Consider the following 21,342-nt stretch of genomic DNA (forward strand, 5'->3'; position numbering starts at 1 on the left):
GGTGGAGCAACAGTTTTAAACACAGGCTTAATCCTGGCCAAAGCCTGACAAAAAGCCTGGACGTCAGGAACTTCTGACAGACGTTTGTGTAACAGAATGGACAGAGCTGAGATCTGTCCCTTTAATGAACTAGCAGATAAACCCTTTTCTAAACCTTCTTGTAGAAAAGACAATATCCTAGGAATCCTAACCTTACTCCAAGAGTAACCTTTGGATTCACACCAATATAGGTATTTACGCCATATCTTATGGTAAATCTTTCTGGTAACAGGCTTCCTAGCCTGTATTAAGGTATCAATAACTGACTCGGAAAACCCACGTCTTGATAAAATCAAGCGTTCAATTTCCAAGCAGTCAGCTTCAGAGAAGTTAGATTTTGATGCTTGAAGGGACCCTGTTTCAGAAGGTCCTGTTTCAGAGGTAGAGACCAAGGTGGACAGGATGACATGTCCACCAGGTCTGCATACCAAGTCCTGCGTGGCCACGCAGGAGCTATTAGAATCACTGATGCTCTCTCTTGTTTGATTCTGGCAATCAATCGAGGAAGCATCGGGAAGGGTGGAAACACGTAAGCCATCCTGAAGTCCCAAGGTGCTGTCAGGGCATCTATCAGGACTGCTCCTGGATACCTGGATCTGGACCCGTAACGAGGAAGCTTGGCGTTCTGTCGAGACGCCATGAGATCTCTCTCTGGTTTGCCCCAATGTCGAAGTATTTGGGCAAAGACCTCCGGATGGAGTTCCCACTCCCCCGGATGAAAAGTCTGACGACTTAAGAAATCCGCCTCCCAGTTCTCCACTCCCGGGATGTGGATTGCTGACAGGTGGCAAGAGTGAGACTCTGCCCAGCGAATTATCTTTGATACTTCCATCATAGCTAGGGAGCTTCTTGTCCCTCCCTGATGGTTGATGTAAGCTACAGTCGTGATGTTGTCCGACTGAAACCTGATGAACCCCTGAGTTGTCAACTGGGGCCAAGCCAGGAGGGCATTGAGAACTGCTCTCAATTCCAGAATGTTTATTGGCAGGAGACTCTCCTCCTGACTCCATTGTCCCTGAGCCTTCAGAGAATTCCAGACGGCACCCCAACCTAGAAGGCTGGCGTCTGTTGTTACAATTGTCCAGTCTGGTCTGCTGAATGGCATCCCCCTGGACAGATGTGGCCGAGAAAGCCACCATAGAAGAGAATTTCTGGTCTCTTGATCCAGATTCAGAGAAGGGGATAAGTCTGAGTAATCCCCATTCCACTGACTTAGCATGCACAGTTGCAGTGGTCTGAGGTGTAAGCGTGCAAAGGGTACTATGTCCATTGCCGCTACCATTAAGCCGATTACCTCCATGCATTGAGCCACTGACGGGTGTTGAATGGAATGAAGGGTGCGGCAAGCACTTTGAAGTCTTGTTAGCCTGTCCTCTGTCAGGTAAATCTTCATTTCTACAGAATCTATAAGAGTCCCCAGGAAGGGAACTCTTGTGAGTGGAACGAGTGAACTTTTCTTTTCGTTCACCTTCCATCCATGTGACCTTAGAAATGCCAGTACTAACTCTGTATGAGACTTGGCAGTTTGAAAGCTTGAAGCTTGAATCAGAATGTCGTCTAGGTATGGAGCTACCGAGATTCCCCGCGGTCTTAGTACCGCCAGAAGAGCACCCAGAACCTTTGTGAAGATTCTTGGAGCTGTAGCCAATCCGAATGGAAGAGCCACAAACTGGTAATGCCTGTCTAGGAAGGCAAACCTTAGGTACCGGTAATGATCTTTGTGAATCGGTATGTGAAGGTAGGCATCTTTTAAATCTACAGTGGTCATGTACTGACCCTCTTGGATCATAGGTAAAATTGTCCGAATAGTCTCCATCTTGAACGATGGAACTCTTAGGAATTTGTTTAGGATCTTTAAGTCCAGGATTGGTCTGAAAGTTCCCTCTTTTTTGGGAACCACAAACAGATTTGAGTAAAACCCCTGTCCCTGTTCCGATCGTGGAACAGGATGGATTACTCCCATTAACAAGAGCTCTTGTACGCAGCGTAGAAACGCCTCTTTCTTTGTCTGGATTGTTGACAACCTTGACAGATGAAATCTCTCTCTTGGAGGAGAGTATTTGAAGTCCAGAAGGTATCCCTGAGATATTATCTCTAGCGCCCAGGGATCCTGGACATCTCTTGCCCAAGCATGGGCGAAGAGAGAAAGTCTGCCCCCCACTAGATCCGATCCCGGATCGGGGGCCCTCAATTCATGCTGTTTTAGGGGAAGCAGCAGGTTTCCTGGTCTGCTTGCCCTTGTTCCAGGACTGGTTAGGTTTCCAGCCTTGTCTGTAGCGAGCAACAGCTCCTTCCTGTCTTGGTGCAGAGGAAGTTGATGCTGCTCCAGCTTTGAAATTACGAAAGGAACGAAAATTAGACTGTCTAGCCTTAGCTTTGGCTTTGTCCTGAGGCAGGGCATGGCCTTTACCTCCTGTTATGTCAGCGATAATCTCTTTCAACCCGGGCCCGAATAAGGTCTGCCCTTTGAAAGGTATATTAAGCAATTTAGACTTAGAAGTAACATCAGCTGACCAGGATTTTAGCCACAGCGCCCTGCGTGCCTGAATGGCGAATCCTGAATTCTTAGCCGTAAGTTTAGTAAGATGTACTACGGCCTCCGAAATGAATGAATTAGCTAGTTTAAGGACTCTAAGCCTGTCCGTAATGTCGTCCAGAGTAGCTGAACTAATGTTCTCTTCCAGAGACTCAATCCAGAATGCCGCTGCAGCCGTGATCGGCGCAATGCATGCAAGGGGTTGCAATATAAAACCTTGTTGAACAAACATTTTCTTAAGGTAACCCTCTAATTTTTTATCCATTGGATCTGAAAAAGCACAGCTATCCTCCACCGGGATAGTGGTACGCTTAGCTAAAGTAGAAACTGCTCCCTCCACCTTAGGGACCGTTTGCCATAAGTCCCGTGTGGTGGCGTCTATTGGAAACATTTTTCTAAATATCGGAGGGGGTGAGAACGGCACACCGGGTCTATCCCACTCCTTAGTAACAATTTCAGTAAGTCTCTTAGGTATAGGAAAAACCTCAGTACTCTCCGGTACCGCAAAATATTTATCCAACCTACACATTTTCTCTGGTATTGCAACTGTGTTACAATCATTCAGAGCCGCTAACACCTCCCCTAGTAATACACGGAGGTTTTCCAGTTTAAATTTAAAATTTGAAATATCTGAATCCAGTCTGTTTGGATCAGAACCGTCACCCACAGAATGAAGTTCTCCGTCCTCATGTTCTGCCACCTGTGACGCAGTGTCTGACATGGCCCTAATATTATCAGCGCACTCTGTTCTCACCCCAGAGTGATCACGCTTACCTCTTAGTTCTGGTAATTTAGCCAAAACTTCAGTCATAACAGTAGCCATATCCTGTAATGTGATTTGTAATGGCCGCCCAGATGTACTCGGCGCTACAATATCACGCACCTCCCGATCGGGAGATGCAGGTACTGACACGTGAGGCGAGTTAGTCGGCATAACTCTCCCCTCGTTGTTTGGTGAAATTTGTTCAATTTGTACAGATTGACTTTTATTTAAAGTAGCATCAATACAGTTAGTACATAAATTTCTATTGGGCTCCACTTTGGCATTGCAACAAATGACACAGGTATCTTCCTCTGAATCAGACATGTTTAACACACTAGCAAATAAACTTGCAACTTGGAATACAATTCAATTAGAATAATATTAAAAACGTACTGTGCCTTTAAGAAGCACAGAAGATCTATGACAGTTGAAAATTAATAAATTGAAAACAGTTATAGTGTAAACAACACAACTTTAGCAAAGGTTTAATCCCATTAGCAAAGATAACAAATTCTGAAAGCAGGAAACAAATTACAGAAAAAACGTTTTTTATCTCAGTCAACTATAATTCTCACAGCTCTGCTGAGAGAAATTACCTCCCTCAAAATAAGTTTTGAAGACCCCTGAGCTCTGTAGAGATGAACCGGATCATGCAGGAAATACAATGAGCTGCTGACTGAAATATTTGATGCGTAGCAAAAGCGCCAAAAAACGGCCCCTCCCCCTCACACACAGCAGTGAGAGAGAACAGAAACTGTCAGAAAAAAGATTAAGCAACTGCCAAGTGGAAAAATAGTGCCCAAACATTTATTCACTCAGTACCTCAGCAAATGAAAACGATTTTACATTCCAGCAAAAACGTTAAACATAATTTCTAGTTATTAAACAGCTTTATGTAATTCTTACAGTGTAATTCTAGTGAAGTACCATTCCCCAGAATACTGAAGTGAAAGTATACATACATGACATTATATCGGTATGGCAGGATTTTCTCATCAATTCCATTGTCAGAAAATAAAAGCTGCTACATACCTCTATGCAGATTCATCTGCCCGCTGTCCCCTGATCTGAAGTTTACCTCTCCTCAGATGGCCGAGAAACAGCAATATGATCTTAACTACTCCGGCTAAAATCATAGCAAAAACTCTGGTAGATTCTTCTTCAAACTCTGCCAGAGAGGTAATAACACACTCCGGTGCTATTTTAAAATAACAAACTTTTGATTGAAGATATAAAACTAAGTATAATCACCATAGTCCTCTCACACATCCTATCTAGTCGTTGGGTGCAAGAGAATGACTGGGAGTGACGTAGAGGGGAGGAGCTATATGCAGCTCTGCTGGGTGAATCCTCTTGCACTTCCTGTTGGGGAGGAGTAATATCCCAGAAGTAATGATGACCCGTGGACTGATCACACTTAACAGAAGAAACATAATTTATGTAAGAATTTACCTGATAAATTCATTTCTTTCATATTGGCAAGAGTCCATGATCTAGCGACGTATGGGATATACAATCCTACCAGGAGGGGCAAAGTTTCCCAAACCTCAAAATGCCTATAAATACACCCCTCACCACACCCACATTTCAGTTTAACGAATAGCCAAGTAGTGGGGTGATAAAGAAAGGAGTAAAAAGCATCAAAGGAATTTGGAAATAATTGTGCTTATACAAAAAAAAATCATAACCACCATAAAAAAAAGGGTGGGCCTCATGGACTATTGCCAATATGAAAGAAATTAATTTATCAGGTAATTTCCTACATACATTATGTTTTCTTTCATGTAATTGGCAAGAATCCATGAGCTAGTGACGTATGGGATATCAATACCCAAGATGTGGAACTCCACGCAAGAGTCACTAGAGAGGGAGGGATAAAAATAAACAGCCATTTTCCGCTGAAAAAATAATCCACAACCCAAAATGTAAGTTTATTCTTTAAATGACAAGAAAAACTTAAAACATCAGCAGAAGAATCAAACTGAAACAGCTGCCTAAAGAACTTTTCTACCAAAAACTGCTTCTGAAGAAGCAAATACATCAAATCTGTAGAATTTAGTAAATGTATGTAAAGAAGACCAAGTTGCCGTGTTGCAAATTTGATCAACTGAAGCTTCATTCTTAAAAGCCCACGAAGTGGAGACTGATCTAGTAGAATGAGCTGTAATTCTCTGAGGCGGGGCCTGACCCGACTCCAATAAGCTTGGAGAATCAAAAGCTTTAACCAAGAAACCAAGGAAATAGCACAAGTTTTCTGACCTTTCCTAGGACCAGAAAATATAACAAATAAACTAGAAGTCTTCCTGAAACCTTTAGTAGCTTCAATATAATATTTCAAAGCTCTCACGACATCCAAAGAATGTAAGGATCTTTCCAAAGAATTCTTAGGATTAGGACACAAGGAATGGACAACAATTTCTCTACTAATGTTGTTAGAATTCACAACCTTAGGAAAAAATGTAAATGAAGTCCGCAAAACCGCCTTATCCTGATGAAAATCAGAAAAGGAGATTCACAAGAAAGGGCAGATAGCTCAGAAACTCTTGTAGCAGAAGAGATGGCCAAAAGGAACAACATTTTCCAAGAAAGTAATTAAATGTCCAAAGAATGCATAGGCTCAATATGGAGGAGCCTGTAAAGCCCTCCAAACCAAATTAAGACTCCAAGGAGGAGAGATTGATTTAATGACAGGTTTAAATACGAACTAAAGCCTGTGAATATCAGAAACTTTAGCAATCTTTCTGTGAATAAAAAAGAAAGAGCAGAGATTTGTCCCTTCAAGGAACTTGCAGACAAAACCTTATCCAAACCATCCTGAAGAAACTGTAAAATTCTTGCAACTCTAAAAGAATGCCAAGAGAATTTATAAGAAGAACACCATAAAATGTAAGTCTTCCGGACTCGATAATAAATCTTTCAAGAGACAGATTTACTAGCTTGTAACATAGTATTAATCACCTAGTCAGAGAAACCTCTATGACGTAGCACTAAGCAATCAATTTCCATACCTTCAAATTTAATGATTTGAAAATCTGATGGAAAAACGGACCTTGAGACAGTAGGACCAGCCTTAACAGAAGTGGCCAAAGTTGGCAGCTGGACATCCGAACAAGCCCCACATACCAAAACCTGTGAGGCCATGCTGGAGCCACCAGCAACACAAACTAACTGGATTCCGCCCAAGCAAGTATCCGAGATACTTCTTCATAGCTTGTGGACAGTGAGACCCACCCGGCTGATTGACAAATGCCACTGTATGTGATATTGTCTGTATGAAAATAAATGAACAGTTCTCTCTTCAACAGAGGCCAAACTGAAGAGCTCTGAGAATTGCACGGAGTTCTAAAATATTGATTGGTAATCTCGTCTCTTGAGATTTCCAAACCCCTTGTGCCGTTAGAGATCCCCAAACAGCTCCCCAACCTGAAAGACTCGCATCTGTAGAGATCATAGTCCAGGTTAGCCGAACAAAGAAGCCCCTTGAACTAAACGCTGGTGATTTACCACCACGTCAGAGAGTGTCAAACATTGGGATTTAAGGATATTAATTGTGATATCTTTGTATAATCCCTTCACCATGGATTCAGCAAACAAAGCTGGAGAGGTCTTATGTGAGAACGAGCAAAGGGAATCGCGTCCAATGCTGAAGTCATGAGACCTAAATTTTCCATGCACTTAACCACTGAAGGGAATGACAGACTGAAGGTGCCGACAGGCTGCAACCACTTTCAAAACGTCTCTTGTCTGTTAGAGACAGAGTCATGGACACAATCTGGAAACCTAAAAAGGTGACCCTTGTCTGAGGAATCAAGAAACTTTTTTGAAAATTGATCCTCCAACCATGTTTCCGAAGAAACAAAACTAGTTGATTAGTGTGAGATTCTGCAGAACGGAAAGACAGAGCTAGTACCAAGATATCGTTCAAATAAGGAAACACCTCAATACTCTCTTCTCGGATTACAGAGAGTAGGGCACCAAGAACCTTTAAAAACTATTCTTTGAGCGGTTGCTAGTCCAAATGGAAAAGCAATGAATTGGTAACGCTTGTCTAGAAAAGAGAATCTCAGGAACTGATAATGATCTGAATGAATCGGAATATGAAGGTATACATCCTGCAATCCATTGTGGACCTAAAATGTCCTTGCTGAATAAAAGGCAGAACAGTCCTAAAAGTCACCATTTGAAAAATTGGTACTCAAATAACGATTCAACATTTTCAGATCCAGAATTGGTCTGAATGAAATTTCCTTCTTTGGGACAATGAATAGATTTGAATAAAACCCCAGACCTTGTCCCTGAAAAGGAACTGGCATGACTACCCCTGAAACTCCAGGTCTGAACACACTTCAGGAAAGCCTGAGCTTTAACTGGATTTGCTGGGATGCGTGAGAGAAAAAAAATCTCACTGGAGGATTTACTCATAATCCTATTCGAAACCCCTGATAGACAATACTTTGAAACCATCCACCTCCATAGGAGGCAACGTTTGTAAAACTGAATTGTGGGTGTGGTGAGGGGTGTATTTATAGGCATTTGAGGTTTGGGAAACTTTGCCCCTCCTGGTAGGATTGTATATCCCATACGTCACTAGCTCATGATCTCTTGCCAATTACATGAAAGACCTTTTTCCACCTGTAAAGTCAGAGGTAAATTCTGCCAGACCAGGCCCAAACAAGGGCTCACCCTTGTAAAGAAGCGCCAGAAGCTTGGACATGGAGGAAACATAAAATATATTCCAAATATGGCCACAGTTGTCACATAGCTTGGTCAAATTGGAGATTGAACCTGCATCTGCAGTGTTAGAAAGCCTAGGCTGTACCACTAAGCCACAGGTAGGCTTCTCAGCTGACCAAGATTTCAGCCGCAATGCCTCGCAGGCTAGCACAGCAAATCTAATTAGACAAGGCATCACTCTAGATGATCAAATAAACCTCCAGCTTCTTATCCATGGATGGTCTATAGGGATCGAAGTTCTCTGAGCCATAGTAGAAATGCTCCCTTCTACTTAAGGCACTGTGCATTTTAATGGAGTCAGCAATAGGAAAATCTATTAAAGTACGGGAGACAGGAAGAAAGGTATCCCTAGCTTCTCCTTTTCCTGTAAAAATTTCTATAGCACATCTTGAAACACTTCCTCACGGAAGGACATCAAAGTAATGATACATTTACTAAACTTCCAAGGGTTAACAAAAAACATAATTTGTGTAAGAACTTACCTGATGCATTCATTTCTTTCATATTGGCAAGAGTCCATGAGCTAGTGACATATGAGATATACAATCCTACCAGGAGGGGCCAAGTTTCCCAAACCTCAAAATGCCTATAAATACACCCCTCACCACACACACAATTCAGTTTAACGAATAGCCAAGCAGTGGGGTGATAAAGAAAGGATTAGAAAGCATCAAAGGAAATTTGGAAATAATTGTGCTTTATACAAAAATCATAACCAACATAAAAAGGGTGGGCCTCATGGACTCTTGCCAATATGAAAGAAATGAATTTATCAGGTAAGTTCTTACATAAATTATGTTTTCTTTCATGTAATTGGCAAGAGTCCATGAGCTAGTGACATATGGGATATCAATACCCAAGATGTTGAGTCTTCCACTCAAGAGTCACTAGAGAGGGAGGGACTAAAACAAAAACAGCCATATTCCGCTGAAAAAAATAATCCACAACCCAAAAAATAAGTTTATTTTCACTTTTGAAAGAAAAAAACTTAAATCAAAATCAGAAGAATCAAACTGAAACAGCTGCCTGAAGAACGTTTCTACCAAAAACTGCTTCCGAAGAAGCAAATACATCAAAAATGGTAGAATTTAGTAAATGTATGCAAAGAGGACCAAGTTGCTGCTTTGCAAATCTGATCAACTGAAGCTTCATTCTTAAAAGCCCATGAAGTGGAGACTGATCTAGTAGAATGAGCTGTAATTCTCTGAGGCGGGGTTTGACCCAATTCCAAATAAGCTTGATGAATCAAAAGTTTCAACCAAGAAAATAGCAGAAGCTTTCTGACCTTTCCTAGGACAGGAAAATAAAAAAATTAACTGCAAGTCTTCCTGAAATTTTTAGTAGCTTCCACATAATATTTTACCACATCCAAAGAATGTAAGGATCTCTCCAAAGAATTCTTAGGATTAGGACATAAAGAAGGGACAACAATTTCTCTACTAATGTTGTTAGAATTCACAACCTTAGGTAAAAATTGAAAAGAAGTCCACAAAACTGCCTTATCCTGATGAAAAATCAGAAAAGGAGACTCACAAGAAAGAGCAGATAGCTCAGAAACTCTTCTAGCAGAAGAGATAGCCAAAAGGAACAACACTTTCCAAGAAAGTAGTTTAATGTCCAAAGAATGAATAGGTTCAAATGGAGGAGCCTGTAAAGCCCTCAGAACCAGATTAAGACTCCAAGGAGGAGAAATTGACTTAATGACAGGCTTAATACGAACTAAAGCCTGTACAAAACAGTGTATATCAGGAAGTATAGCAATCTTTCTGTGAAATAAAACAGAAAGAGCGGAGATTTGTCCTTTCAAGGAACTTGCAGACAAAACCTTATCCAAACCATCCTGAAGAAACTGCAAAATTCTAGGAATTCTAAAAGAACACCAGGAGAATTTATGAGAATTTATGAGAACACCATGAAATGGAAGTCTTCCAAACTCTATAATAAATCTTTCTAGAAACAGATTTACGAGCTTGTAACATAGTATTAATCACTGAGTCAGAGAAACCTCTATGACTTAGTACTAAGCGTTCAATTTCCATACCTTCAAATATAATGATTTGAGATCCTGATGGAAAAACGGACCTTGAGATAGTAGGTCCGGCCGTAACGGAAGTGGCCAAGGCGGGCAACTGGACATCCGAACCAGATCCGCATACCAAAACCTGTGTGGCCATGCTGGAGCCACCAGCAACACAAAAGACTGTTCCATGATTTTGGAGATCACTCTTGGAAGAAGAACTAGAGGCGGGAAAATGTAAGCAGGATGATAACACCAAGGTCAAGTGTCAGCGCATCCACTGTTTCCGCCTGAACATCCCTGGACAGGTATCTGGGAAGTTTCTTGTTTAGATGAGAGGCCATGAGATCTCTCTGGAAGCCCCCACATCTGAAAAATCTGAGAAAACACATCTGGATGGAGAGACCACTCCCCTGGATGTAAAGTCTGGCGGCTGAGATAATCCGCCTCCCAATTGTCTACACCTGGGATATGCACCTCAGAGATTAGACAGGAGCTGGATTCCGCCTAAGCAAGTATACGAGATACTTCTTTCATAGCTTGGGGACTGTGAGTCCCACCCTGATGATTGACATAAGCCACAGTTTTGATATTGTCTGTCTGAAAACAAATAAACGGTTCTCACTTTAGTAGAGGCCAGAACTGAAGAGCCCTGAGAATTGCACGGAGTTCTAAAATATTTATTGGTAATCTCGCCTCTTGAGATTTCCAAACCCCTTGTGCTGTCAGAGATCCACAAACAGCTCCCCAACCTGAAAGACTCATCTGTTGTGATCACAGTCCAGGTTGGGCGAACAAAAGAAGCCCCTTGAACCAAACGATGGTGATCTATCCACCATGTCAGAGAGAGTGTCGTACATTGGGATTCAAGGATATTAATTGTGATATCTTTGTATAATCCCTGCACCATTGATTCAGCATACAAAGCTGTAGAGGTCTCATGTGAAAACGAGCAAAGGGGATCGCGTCCGATGCTGCAGTCATGAGACCTAAAACTTCCATGCACATAGCCACTGAAGGGAATGACTGAAACTGAAGGAGCCGACATGCTGCAACCAATTTTAAACGTCTCTTGTCTGTTAGAGACAGAGTCATGGACACTAAATCTATCTGGTAGCCTAAAAAGGTGACCCTTGTCTGAGGAATCAAGAAACTTTTTGGTAAATTGATCCTCCAACCATGTTTCCGAAGAAACAACACTAGTTGATTCGTGTGAGATTCTGCAGTATGTAAAGACTGAGCTAGTACCAAGATATCGTCCAAATAAGGAAACACCGCAATACCCTGTTCTCTGATTACAGATAGTAGGGCACCCAGAACCTTTGAAAAGATTTTTGGAGCTGTTGCTAAGCCAAATGGAAGAGCAACAAATTGGTAATGCTCGTCTAGAAAAGAGAATCTCAGAAACTGATAGTGTTCTGGATGAATCGGAATATGAAGGTATGCATCCTGCAAGTCTATTGTGGACATATAATTTCCTTGCTGAACAAAAGGCAGAATAGTCCTTATAGTTACCATCTTGAAAGTTGGTAATCTTACATAACGATTCAAAATTTTCAGATCCAGAATTGGTCTGAATAAATTATCTGTCTTTGGTACAATGTATAGATTTGAATAAAACCCCAAACCTTGTTCCTGAGGAGGAACTGGCATGATTAGCCCTGAAGACTCCAGGTCTGAAACACACTTCAGAAAAGCCTGAGCTTTTACAAGATTTACAAGGATACGTGAGAGAAAAAAAAAATCTTCTCACAGGAGGACTTATTTTGAATCCTATTCGATACCCTTGAGAGACAATGCTCTGAATCCAATGATTTTGGACAGATTTTATCCAAAAATCCTTGAAAAACCTTAATCTGCCCCCTACCAGCTGAGCTGGAATGAGGGCCACACCTTCATGCGGACTTAGGGGCTGACTTTGGTTTCCTAAATGGCTTGGATTTATTCCAATTTGAGGAAGGCTTTCAATTGGAAGCAGATTCCTTGGGAGGAGGATTGAGTTTTTGTTCCTTATTCTGACGAAAGGAACGAAAACGGTTAGACGCCTTAGATTTACCCTTAGGCTTTTTATCCTGAGGCAGAAAAACTCATCCTCCAGTGATAGTTGAAATAATAGAATCCAACTGAGAACCAAATAAATTATTACCTTGGAAAGAAAGAAATAGTAATCTAGATTTAGATGTCATATCAGCATTCCAAGATTTAAGCCACAAAGCTCTTCTAGCTAATACAGCTAAAGACATGGATCTAACATCAATTTTGATATAAAAAATGGCATCACAAATAAAATGATTAGCATGTTGCAGTAAGCGAGTAATGCTAGATATGTCAGGATCCAATTCTCGTTGCACTAAATTCTCCAACCAAAAAGTTGAGGCAGCCGCAACATCAGCCAAAGAAATAGCAGGTCTGAGAAGATGACCTGACAATAAATAGGCATTCCTTAGATAAGATTCAAGCTTCCTATCTAAAGGATCCTTAAAGTAAGTACTATCTTCCATAGGAATAGTGGTACGTTTAGCAAGAGTAGAAATAGCCCCATCAACTTTGGGGATTTTTTCCCAAAACTCTATAGATTTTGCTGGTAAAAGATACAATTTTTTAAACCTTGAAGAAGGAATAAAAGAAGTACCTGGCTTATTCCATTCCCTAGAAATCATATCAGAAATAGCCTCAGGAATAGGAAAACCACAGGAGGTTTAAAAACAGCATTTAAACGTTTATTAGACTGAAAGTCAACAGGACTGGTTACCTCAATATCCAAAGTAATTAACACTTCTTTTAATAAAGAACGCATATACTCTATTTTAAATAAATAAGTAGATTTGTCAGTGTCAATGTCTGAGGAAGGATCTTCTGTCTCAGATAGATCCTCATCAGAAGAGGATAAATTATTATGTTATTGGTCATTTGAAATTTCATCAGCTAAATGAGAAGTTTTAAAAGACCTTTTACGTTTATTAGAAGGTGGAAATGCAGACAAAGCCTTCAGAATAGAATCAGAAACAAATTCTTTAAAATTTACAGGTATAACATGCACATTAGAAGTTGAAGGAACTGCAACTGGCAATGTACTATTACTGATGGAAACACTATCTGCATGTAAAAGTTTATCATGACAACTATTACAAATGACATTTGGTGAAATAATTTCTACACTTTTACAACAAATGCACTTAGCTTTGGTAGAACCGATGTCAGGCAGCAATGTTCCAGCAGAAACTTCTGAGACAGTATCAGATTGGGACATCTTGATCAATGTAAGAGAAAAAACAACATATTAAGCAAAATTATCTATTTCCTTATATGACAGTTTCAGGAATGGGAAAAAAATGCAAAAGCATAGGCCTCTGATAGAGAAAAAAGCAAGAGGCAAACATCAATGGGGTATTTAAATAATGAAAAAAATGTGGAGCCAAGTATGACGCACAACGTAACGTAAACTTTTTTGGCGCCAAAAATAACCGGATATGGCCGCCGTGTGAAAGGTCTCGGCGTCACGTATGACGCCGGAAATGACGAAGTTGCGTCATAAACGTATTTTTTCGCGCCAAGAATGACGCAATAAAGTTTAGCATTTGACGCACCCGCGGGCCTAATACCCGCAATAGCAAGAAGTAGTCAATTGAAGAAAAAAAAAAAGACTAAACCCCAGGTAAGAAATACATTTCTTAAAAATGTTTAAATTCCCCAAATATGAAACTGACAGTCTGCTGAAGGAAATACATGAACCTGACTCATGGCAAATAGAAGTACAATACACATATTTAGAACTTTATATAAATGCATAAAGTGCCAAACCATAGCTGAGAGTGTCTTAAGTAATAAAAAACATACTTACCAAAAGACACCCATCCACATATAGCAGATAGCCAAACCAGTACTAAAACAGTTATTAGTAGAGGTAATGGTAAAGTGAGAGTATATCGTCGATCTGAAGAGGGAGGTAGGAGATGAATCTCTACGACCGATAACAGAGAACCGATGAAATAGACCCCCCGTTAGGGAAATCATCGTATTCAAATAAGTGATACTCCCTTCACGTCCCTCTGACATTCGCTGTACTCTGAGGAATCGGCCTTCAACAATGCTGAGAAGCGTATATCAACGTAGAAATCTTAGCACAAACTTACTTCACCACCTCCACAGGAGGCAAAGTTTGTAAAACTGAATTGTGGGTGTGGTGAGGGGTGTATTTATAGGCATTTTGAGGTTTGGGAAACTATGCCCCTCCTGGTAGGATTGTATATCCCATATGTCACTAGCTCATGGACTCTTGCCAATTACATGAAAGAAATTATGTTTTCTTTCATGTAAATGGCAAGAGTCCATGAGCTACTGACATATGGGATAGCAATACCCAAGATGTGGAACTCCACGCAAGAGTCACTAGAGAGGGATAAAAATAAAAACAGCCATTTTCCACTGAAAAAATTAATCCACAACCCAAAAAAATAAGTTTATTCTCATAAATGAAAGAAAACTTAAATCAAAAGGAGAAGAATCAAACTGAAAAAGCTGCCTGAAGAACTTTTCTACCAAAAAACTGCTTCTGAAGAAGCAAATACATCAAAACGGTAGAATTTAGTAAATGTATGCAAAGAGGACCAAGTTACGCTTTGCAGATCTGATCAACTGAAGCTCCATTCTTAAAGACCCACAACGTGGAGACTGATCTAGTAGAACGAGCTGAAATTCTCTGAGGCGGGGCCTGACCCGACTCCAAATAAGCTTGATGAATCAAAAGTTTTAACCAAGAAGCCAAGGAAATAGCAGAAGCCTTCTGACCTATCCTAAGACTAGAAAATAAAACAAATAGACTGGAAGTCTTCCTGAAATCTTTAGTAGCTTCCACATAATATTTCAAAGCTCTTACCACATCCAAAGAATGTTAGGATCTTTCCAAAGAATTTTTAGTATTAGGACACAAGGAAGGGGCAACAATTTCTCTACTAATGTTGTTAGAATTCACAACCTTAGGTAAAAATTGAAAAGAAGTCCGCAAAACTGCCTTATCCTGATGAAAAATCAGAAAAGGATACTCACAAGAAAAAGCAGATAGCTCAGAAACTCTTCTAGCAGAAGAGATAGCCAAAAGGAACACCACTTTCCAAGAAAGTAGTTTAATGTCCAAAGAATGCATAGGCTCAAATGGAGGAGCCTGTAAAGCCTTCAAAACCAAATTAAGACTCCAAGAGGAAAAATTGATTTAATGACAGGCTTAAAACGAACTAAAGCCTGTACAGTACATAACAGTGAATATCAGGAAGTATAGCAATCTTTCTGTGAAATAAAAATGAAAGAGCAGAGATTTGTCCCTTTGTAATAAGCCACGCAGCAACCAATTTACAACTTGCTCAATGTCTAAAATATGTTTATTTTGTATATATATATATATATATATATATACACATATACACACACACACATATATATTTTTTTCTCTCTCGTTCTTATGTTTTACCCTCCATTTAAGTCCAATTCTATCCTTGAACAGTTGTACTGTATTGACTACTAGACAAGACTCTTATACACATCAATTAACATTACTCTCTTGAGGCAGAGGTCGATATAAACATGCTATTCTACATACAGTAGGTACCAAGTCTTTCCACTAGATGGCAATGATGTTTTAATCATAACATTTGCTAGTGAAACAATATTTATTTAGCCTTTGAGACATAGGATTTGCGGATCCCTAATAGATCTGCACCTTTCTCCCCATACAGCCTTTTCTGTAACTTACTAAAAGTTAAGAATATATCCCCAGGCGCTACCCTTACATGTGGCTCAATAGCAACTGGTACCTGTTTTAGTAACTCGCCATACTTAAGTGCTGGTTAATTGCCATTCTAATTCACATATTGGGTCCAAGAGTGGCCCATTTTCTTATTTTCCTTAGTGTCCCCCACTATGACATACTAATATTCCAGGGGGTCCAAGAGCGGCCTCTAAATTCCTCTGGGGGTAAATGCTATATTTTTTATTTTATCATATTCTAAGGGAGGCTCACTATAACAGAAAACATGAGGTTGAATTTTTTTATTTGCATTCCTAGATAATATCTGTATTCCTTTTTTGACATGACTGTATCTGGAGATTGTTTGTATGTCAATGTTCTTCTATTTTTTATTTTTCTCCGTTATTGATATGATCTCTTCTTCTTGTATTTGCATGTCATGCGAATTATTGCCCAATTGTTATTTGTTGTATTAAACCTCAATAAAATAAAAATAAAAATTATTTAAAAGAACACAAGAGCACCAACATGGCCTAGCACAGTCTGATATAAGGTGTAGAAATATCCCAGTAAGTGGTACTCACAAGAATACAGCATACGCAAGTGCTATAAATGCAAGATGGAACTTCTCTTTAGCCCAGAAGACCGAAGATACATGGACACTCGGATCATCAATTTTCTCACCCTTTTCAGGAGTGGTTGATCAATAATATCAGAAAACAGCAAGTGTAGTAGTAAACTTTTTATTAAAAACAGGCGACATGTTTCTCAGCCTCCCTTGGACCGTTTCATCAGGCCTTAAAAATAGGGCATGGTAGCTAATACAATCCAGTTTAAAGGGTCTTTATCACACTGTGATGGTAGAAAGACTGCTAGGCCATCTTGGCGCCCTTGTGTTTTTTTTTTATAGAAGATTGCAGTAAAACCCAGAAGAGATGAGAAATAAACATTAATAAATTACTGATCCAGCCAAACATGAATATTGAGAGAACAATGATAGCAACTTATATTAACCAGATGTTTCTATCACAAATTGCACAAACAACAATGTTACCTCAACAATAAATGCCTTCCTTTCTGATTCACTTTCTATTTGTTTGATAGCCACATCTTTCTCTCTCCATTTTGCTTTGCAGACAACACCAAATGTGCCTCTTCCAACAACCTGTAAAAGACAAAATTATATCTTCTGAATTAAAATTTCCCAGAAATTCAGTAATCACATTTTATAATTACAGGTGAATATTTTCTTCATGTTGACAGTAATGATAATTTATGAACTAGTAAAGCCGTTTTTTGAAGGAGCAAATCTATTAAACACATGAACATTGGTCATAATATGCAAGGAAGGCAATATGGATGTCTTGCATAACTGCTCCACCACAGCTTTTAATATATGGACCAAGATAGCAAAAGTTCTAGTGGGTATTCACATTAAATAGGAAGAGTCATATCCCTGAACTCAAAGGTCATGAAAAGTGGAAAGCTAATACAGGTAGCAAAACAAAACACACAACTATTTTGTCCCTTTCAAGGAAAAAAAAAGTTAAAGGAACAGTGAAGGCCAACATAAAACTTTCACTATTTAAATAGGGCATGTAATTTTAAACAAACTTTTAAATTTACTTTTATCACCAATTTCAATTTTGCTTTGTCCTCTTGGTATTCTTAGTTGAAAGCTAAACCTAGGTAGACTCATAATTTCTTAGACCTTGAAGGCCGCCTCTAATCTGAATGCATTTTGACAGTTTTTTACCACTAGAGGGCCTTAGCTCATGTTTTTCAGATAACATTGAGCTCACGCACGTGACGTTACCTAGGAGTTAGCACTGATTGGGTAAAAGTCTGTTAAAAGAACTGAAATAAGGGGGCAGTTTGCAGAGGCATAGATACAAGGTAATTACAGAAGTAAAACGTGTATTGTAACTGTTGGTTATGCGAAACTGGGGAATAGGTAATAAAAGGGATAATCTATCTTTTTAAACAACAAAAATTCTGGTGTTGACTGTCCCTTTAAACATCAAAAGAATTCAAATATAGGTAAATGTTAAAAGAAAACTAGAATTTCAAGTGTACTATACTAAATATTTGTTTTATTCATTTTAGCATTTTAAGCAAAATTTAATAATAGAAGTAAATTGGAATGTTTGAAATTGAATGTTCTATCCAAATCATGAAAGAAAACTTTGGCGTTTAATGTCCCTTTAAGAGTAATTTAAAGCAACAAGAAACCCCAAAAATATCATTCATGATTCGGATAGAACATACAATTCTAAACAACTTTCTAAATTTACTTTTATTATCAAATATGCGTCATTCTCTTTTTATCCTTTGCAGAAAGAACATCATTGCACTACTGGCAGCTATCTGAACACATCTAGTTAGCCAAACCCAAGAGACAAATGTAAGCAGGAACCAATCACCAGCTAGCTCCCACTAGTTTAGGAAATGTGCATATACATTTTAAACAATGGATACGAAGAGAACAAAGCACATTTGAAAATAGAAGTGAATTTAAAAGTATCTTACAATTACATGCTCTGATTATTTGACTTTCCTATTCCTTAAACAAATTGTCAAATAAATTTTATTAAACATTAAAAAAAAAAAAAAAAAAAAGTAAAGTGATATTCATTTCATCTTAACACTGGTTTAAACGTTCCCATTAAATAGGACCTGGGGAGAACACTGAGCCTACTACATAAAAAAAAAAAATGCTAACTAGTAAAACATTTATGCTAATAAGGCGACAGTGTTTTATTCAGTGATTCCCAAAACGGGTTGCAGGGCCCCCAGGGGTAGGTGGGATTACCAAGAGTGTTGTAATTGGCAAGAGAGGTGGAAGGGGATACTGGAATTACCATAGAGGGCTCTTGTAAGCAAGAAATGGAATAGAATGCTAGTTAGCACAGTTATTGTAAATTGCTGCATCTTATCTTAAGATACCTAAACGAAAATAATGTTCTCCCTTTGTATTTGAAAATTTACTGCTCTTTGCTTTTAAGGCTTTTAGTTTATCAGAAATGTACACTCTCTTTGACTGCAATAGCTTGCATCTGTTTGTACAGAAGGCTTGCATTCTTTTAATTTCATCAGCACTGTAAATTGGCACGCATTAACATAAAAAGATACAGCCAAAATGCGCAGGCGCACGAAAAGCATCTGCGTGAGACTCTTTCCACTCAACATGCTTGATACTATGTGTGCTGTTTGAACCACAGATTGCGATTTTAACTTGATGCAATACATTTTTTGGACTTTTACTTTCGCCTGGAGTACTAATATTACAGTGCGCTGTCTTTGGATTACTCTGCGTCTTGTAAAGACACTCTACTAGCAGCACTGACATTCTTTCTTCTACATGCCCACACTCCATTGTGCCGTTGAAAGCCTGAAGCTGCAGGTTAGTTATAGCAGGAGTTGCTTGATTGTGGACGAAAGCGCACATATGCCAGTTTTATTGTTAACCTGTATTATTAACATTAACTGCACATTTCAGCATAAATGAGAAGTAGCAGGGAACACAGCTAAGGTCTATTGTGCTTGTCTGAGTAGCTTTGAACATAGTCCCCTGTCATTTTCCAGTTTTCTGTCTGCTGTCATAGGGAATAACCTGTGTGGTATGCACTACATAATTTTTGTTAAGTAGAATACATCTTTTATCAAGTTTCCTTGTTATGTGCAGAAAGCTACTCTTTTCTGCACGTAGCAATTTAATTCCAATTAAGTTATGAAACCAGACATTGGGGCTTCGCTTTATCAAGATCATCATATTAACAATTAATTGAACAGTGAATTAAAGGGACAGTCTACAATAATTTTTCTTTTTTTTAAAAAAAAAATAGATAATCCCTTTATTACCCATTCCCCAGTTTTGCACAACAAAGTAATATTAATATACTTCTTACATCTGTGATTACCTTGTATCTAAGCATCTTCTGACCGCCCCCTGATCACATGACTATTACCTATTGACTTGCATTTAGTACTGTTGTGCTAAATCTTAAATAACTTATCGGGCGTGAACACAATGTTATCTATATGGCCCACATGAAATAGCAGTCTTCTGTTGTGAAAAGCAAATAAAGCATGTGATAAGAGGTTGTCTGAAGGTGGCTTAGAAAAAGTCAGACATTAAGAGGTTTAAATATTATAAAGTATATTTTTATATCAAAGTTGGTTGTGCAAATTTGGGGAAATGGTAGTAAAAGCATTATCTATCTTTTTAAACAATAACAATTTTAGTGTAGACTTTGCAAATCTGATCAACTGAAGCTTCATTCTTAAAAGCCCAAGAAGTGGAGACTGATCTAGTAGAATGAGCTTTGAGGTGGGGACTGTCCCGCCTCCAAATAAGCTTTATGAATCAAAAGCCTTAACCAAGATGCCAAAGAAATGGCAGAAGCTTTCTGACCTTTTCTAGAACCAGAGAAAACAACAAATAGACTAGAAGTCTTCCTGAAATCTTTAGTAGCTTTAACATAATATTTCAAAGCTTTTACAACATCCAAAGAATGATCTTTCAAGAGTTAGAAATTCACAACCTTAGGAAGAAATTTAAACGAAGTCTGCAAAACAGGCTTAACCTGATGAAAAACCAGAAAAAGGAGACTCACGAGAGAGAGCAGACAATTATCCAAAGAATGCATAGGCTCAAAAGGAGCCTGCAAAGTCTTCAAAACCAAATTAAGACTCCAAGGAGGAGAGATTGATTTAACAACAGGCTTGAAAAAAAAAAAAACAGTGAATATCAGGAAGCTTAGCAATCTTTCTATGAAACAGAAATTTGTCCCTTCAAAGTACTTGCAGACAAACCGTTATCCAAACCATCCTGAAGAAACTGTAAAATTCTAGGAATTCTAAAAGAATGCCAGGAGAATATATGAGAAGAACACCATGAAATATAGGTCTTCCAAACACAATAATAAATCTTCCTTGAAACAGACTTACGAGCCTGTAGCATAGTATTAATCACTGAGCCAGAGAAACCTCTATGACTAAGCGTTCAATTTCCATAACTTAAAATTTAATGATTTGAGAGTCTGATGGAAAAACAGCCCTTGAGACAGAAGTTCTGGTCTTAAAGGAAGTGGCCAAGGCTAGCAACTGGACATCCGGACAAGATCTGCATACCAAAACCTGTGAGGCCACGCTGGTGCTATCAGAAAAAAACGATTGTTCCATAATGATCTTGGAGATCACTCTTGGAAGAAGAACTAGAGGTGGAAAGATATAAGAAGGTTGGTAAAACCAAGGAACTGCTAAAACATCCACCATCTCCGCCTAAGGATCCCTGGACAAGTACCTGGGAAGTTTCTTGTTTAGATGAGAAGCCATCAGATCTATTTCTGGAAGACCCCACATCTGTACAATCTGACAAAATACATCTGGATGGAGAGACCACTACCCCGGATGTAAGGTATGGCGACTGAGATAATCCACTTCCCAATTGTCTACACCTGGGGTATGCACTGTAGAAATAAGACAAGAGCTGGATTCCGCCCAAGAAAGTA

The 21,342-nt window shown here is 39.1% G+C and overlaps 1 protein-coding gene across 2 annotated transcripts in view; it reads right to left on the reverse strand.

The window, feature by feature from the left end:
- The window catches only part of MAP3K7 (mitogen-activated protein kinase kinase kinase 7), a 467,450-nt gene that overhangs the window by 420,499 nt on the left and 25,609 nt on the right, over window positions 1–21,342 (reverse strand). For both annotated transcript variants that reach the window (XM_053710552.1, XM_053710551.1), the window contains exon 2: window positions 16,884–16,994. In XM_053710552.1, the coding sequence (XP_053566527.1) occupies window positions 16,884–16,994 (111 nt within the window). The remainder of the gene's footprint in view (window positions 1–16,883; window positions 16,995–21,342) is intronic.

This window comes from Bombina bombina, chromosome 4 (assembly GCF_027579735.1).
Source record: "Bombina bombina isolate aBomBom1 chromosome 4, aBomBom1.pri, whole genome shotgun sequence".
NCBI classification, from domain to species: domain Eukaryota; kingdom Metazoa; phylum Chordata; class Amphibia; order Anura; family Bombinatoridae; genus Bombina; species Bombina bombina.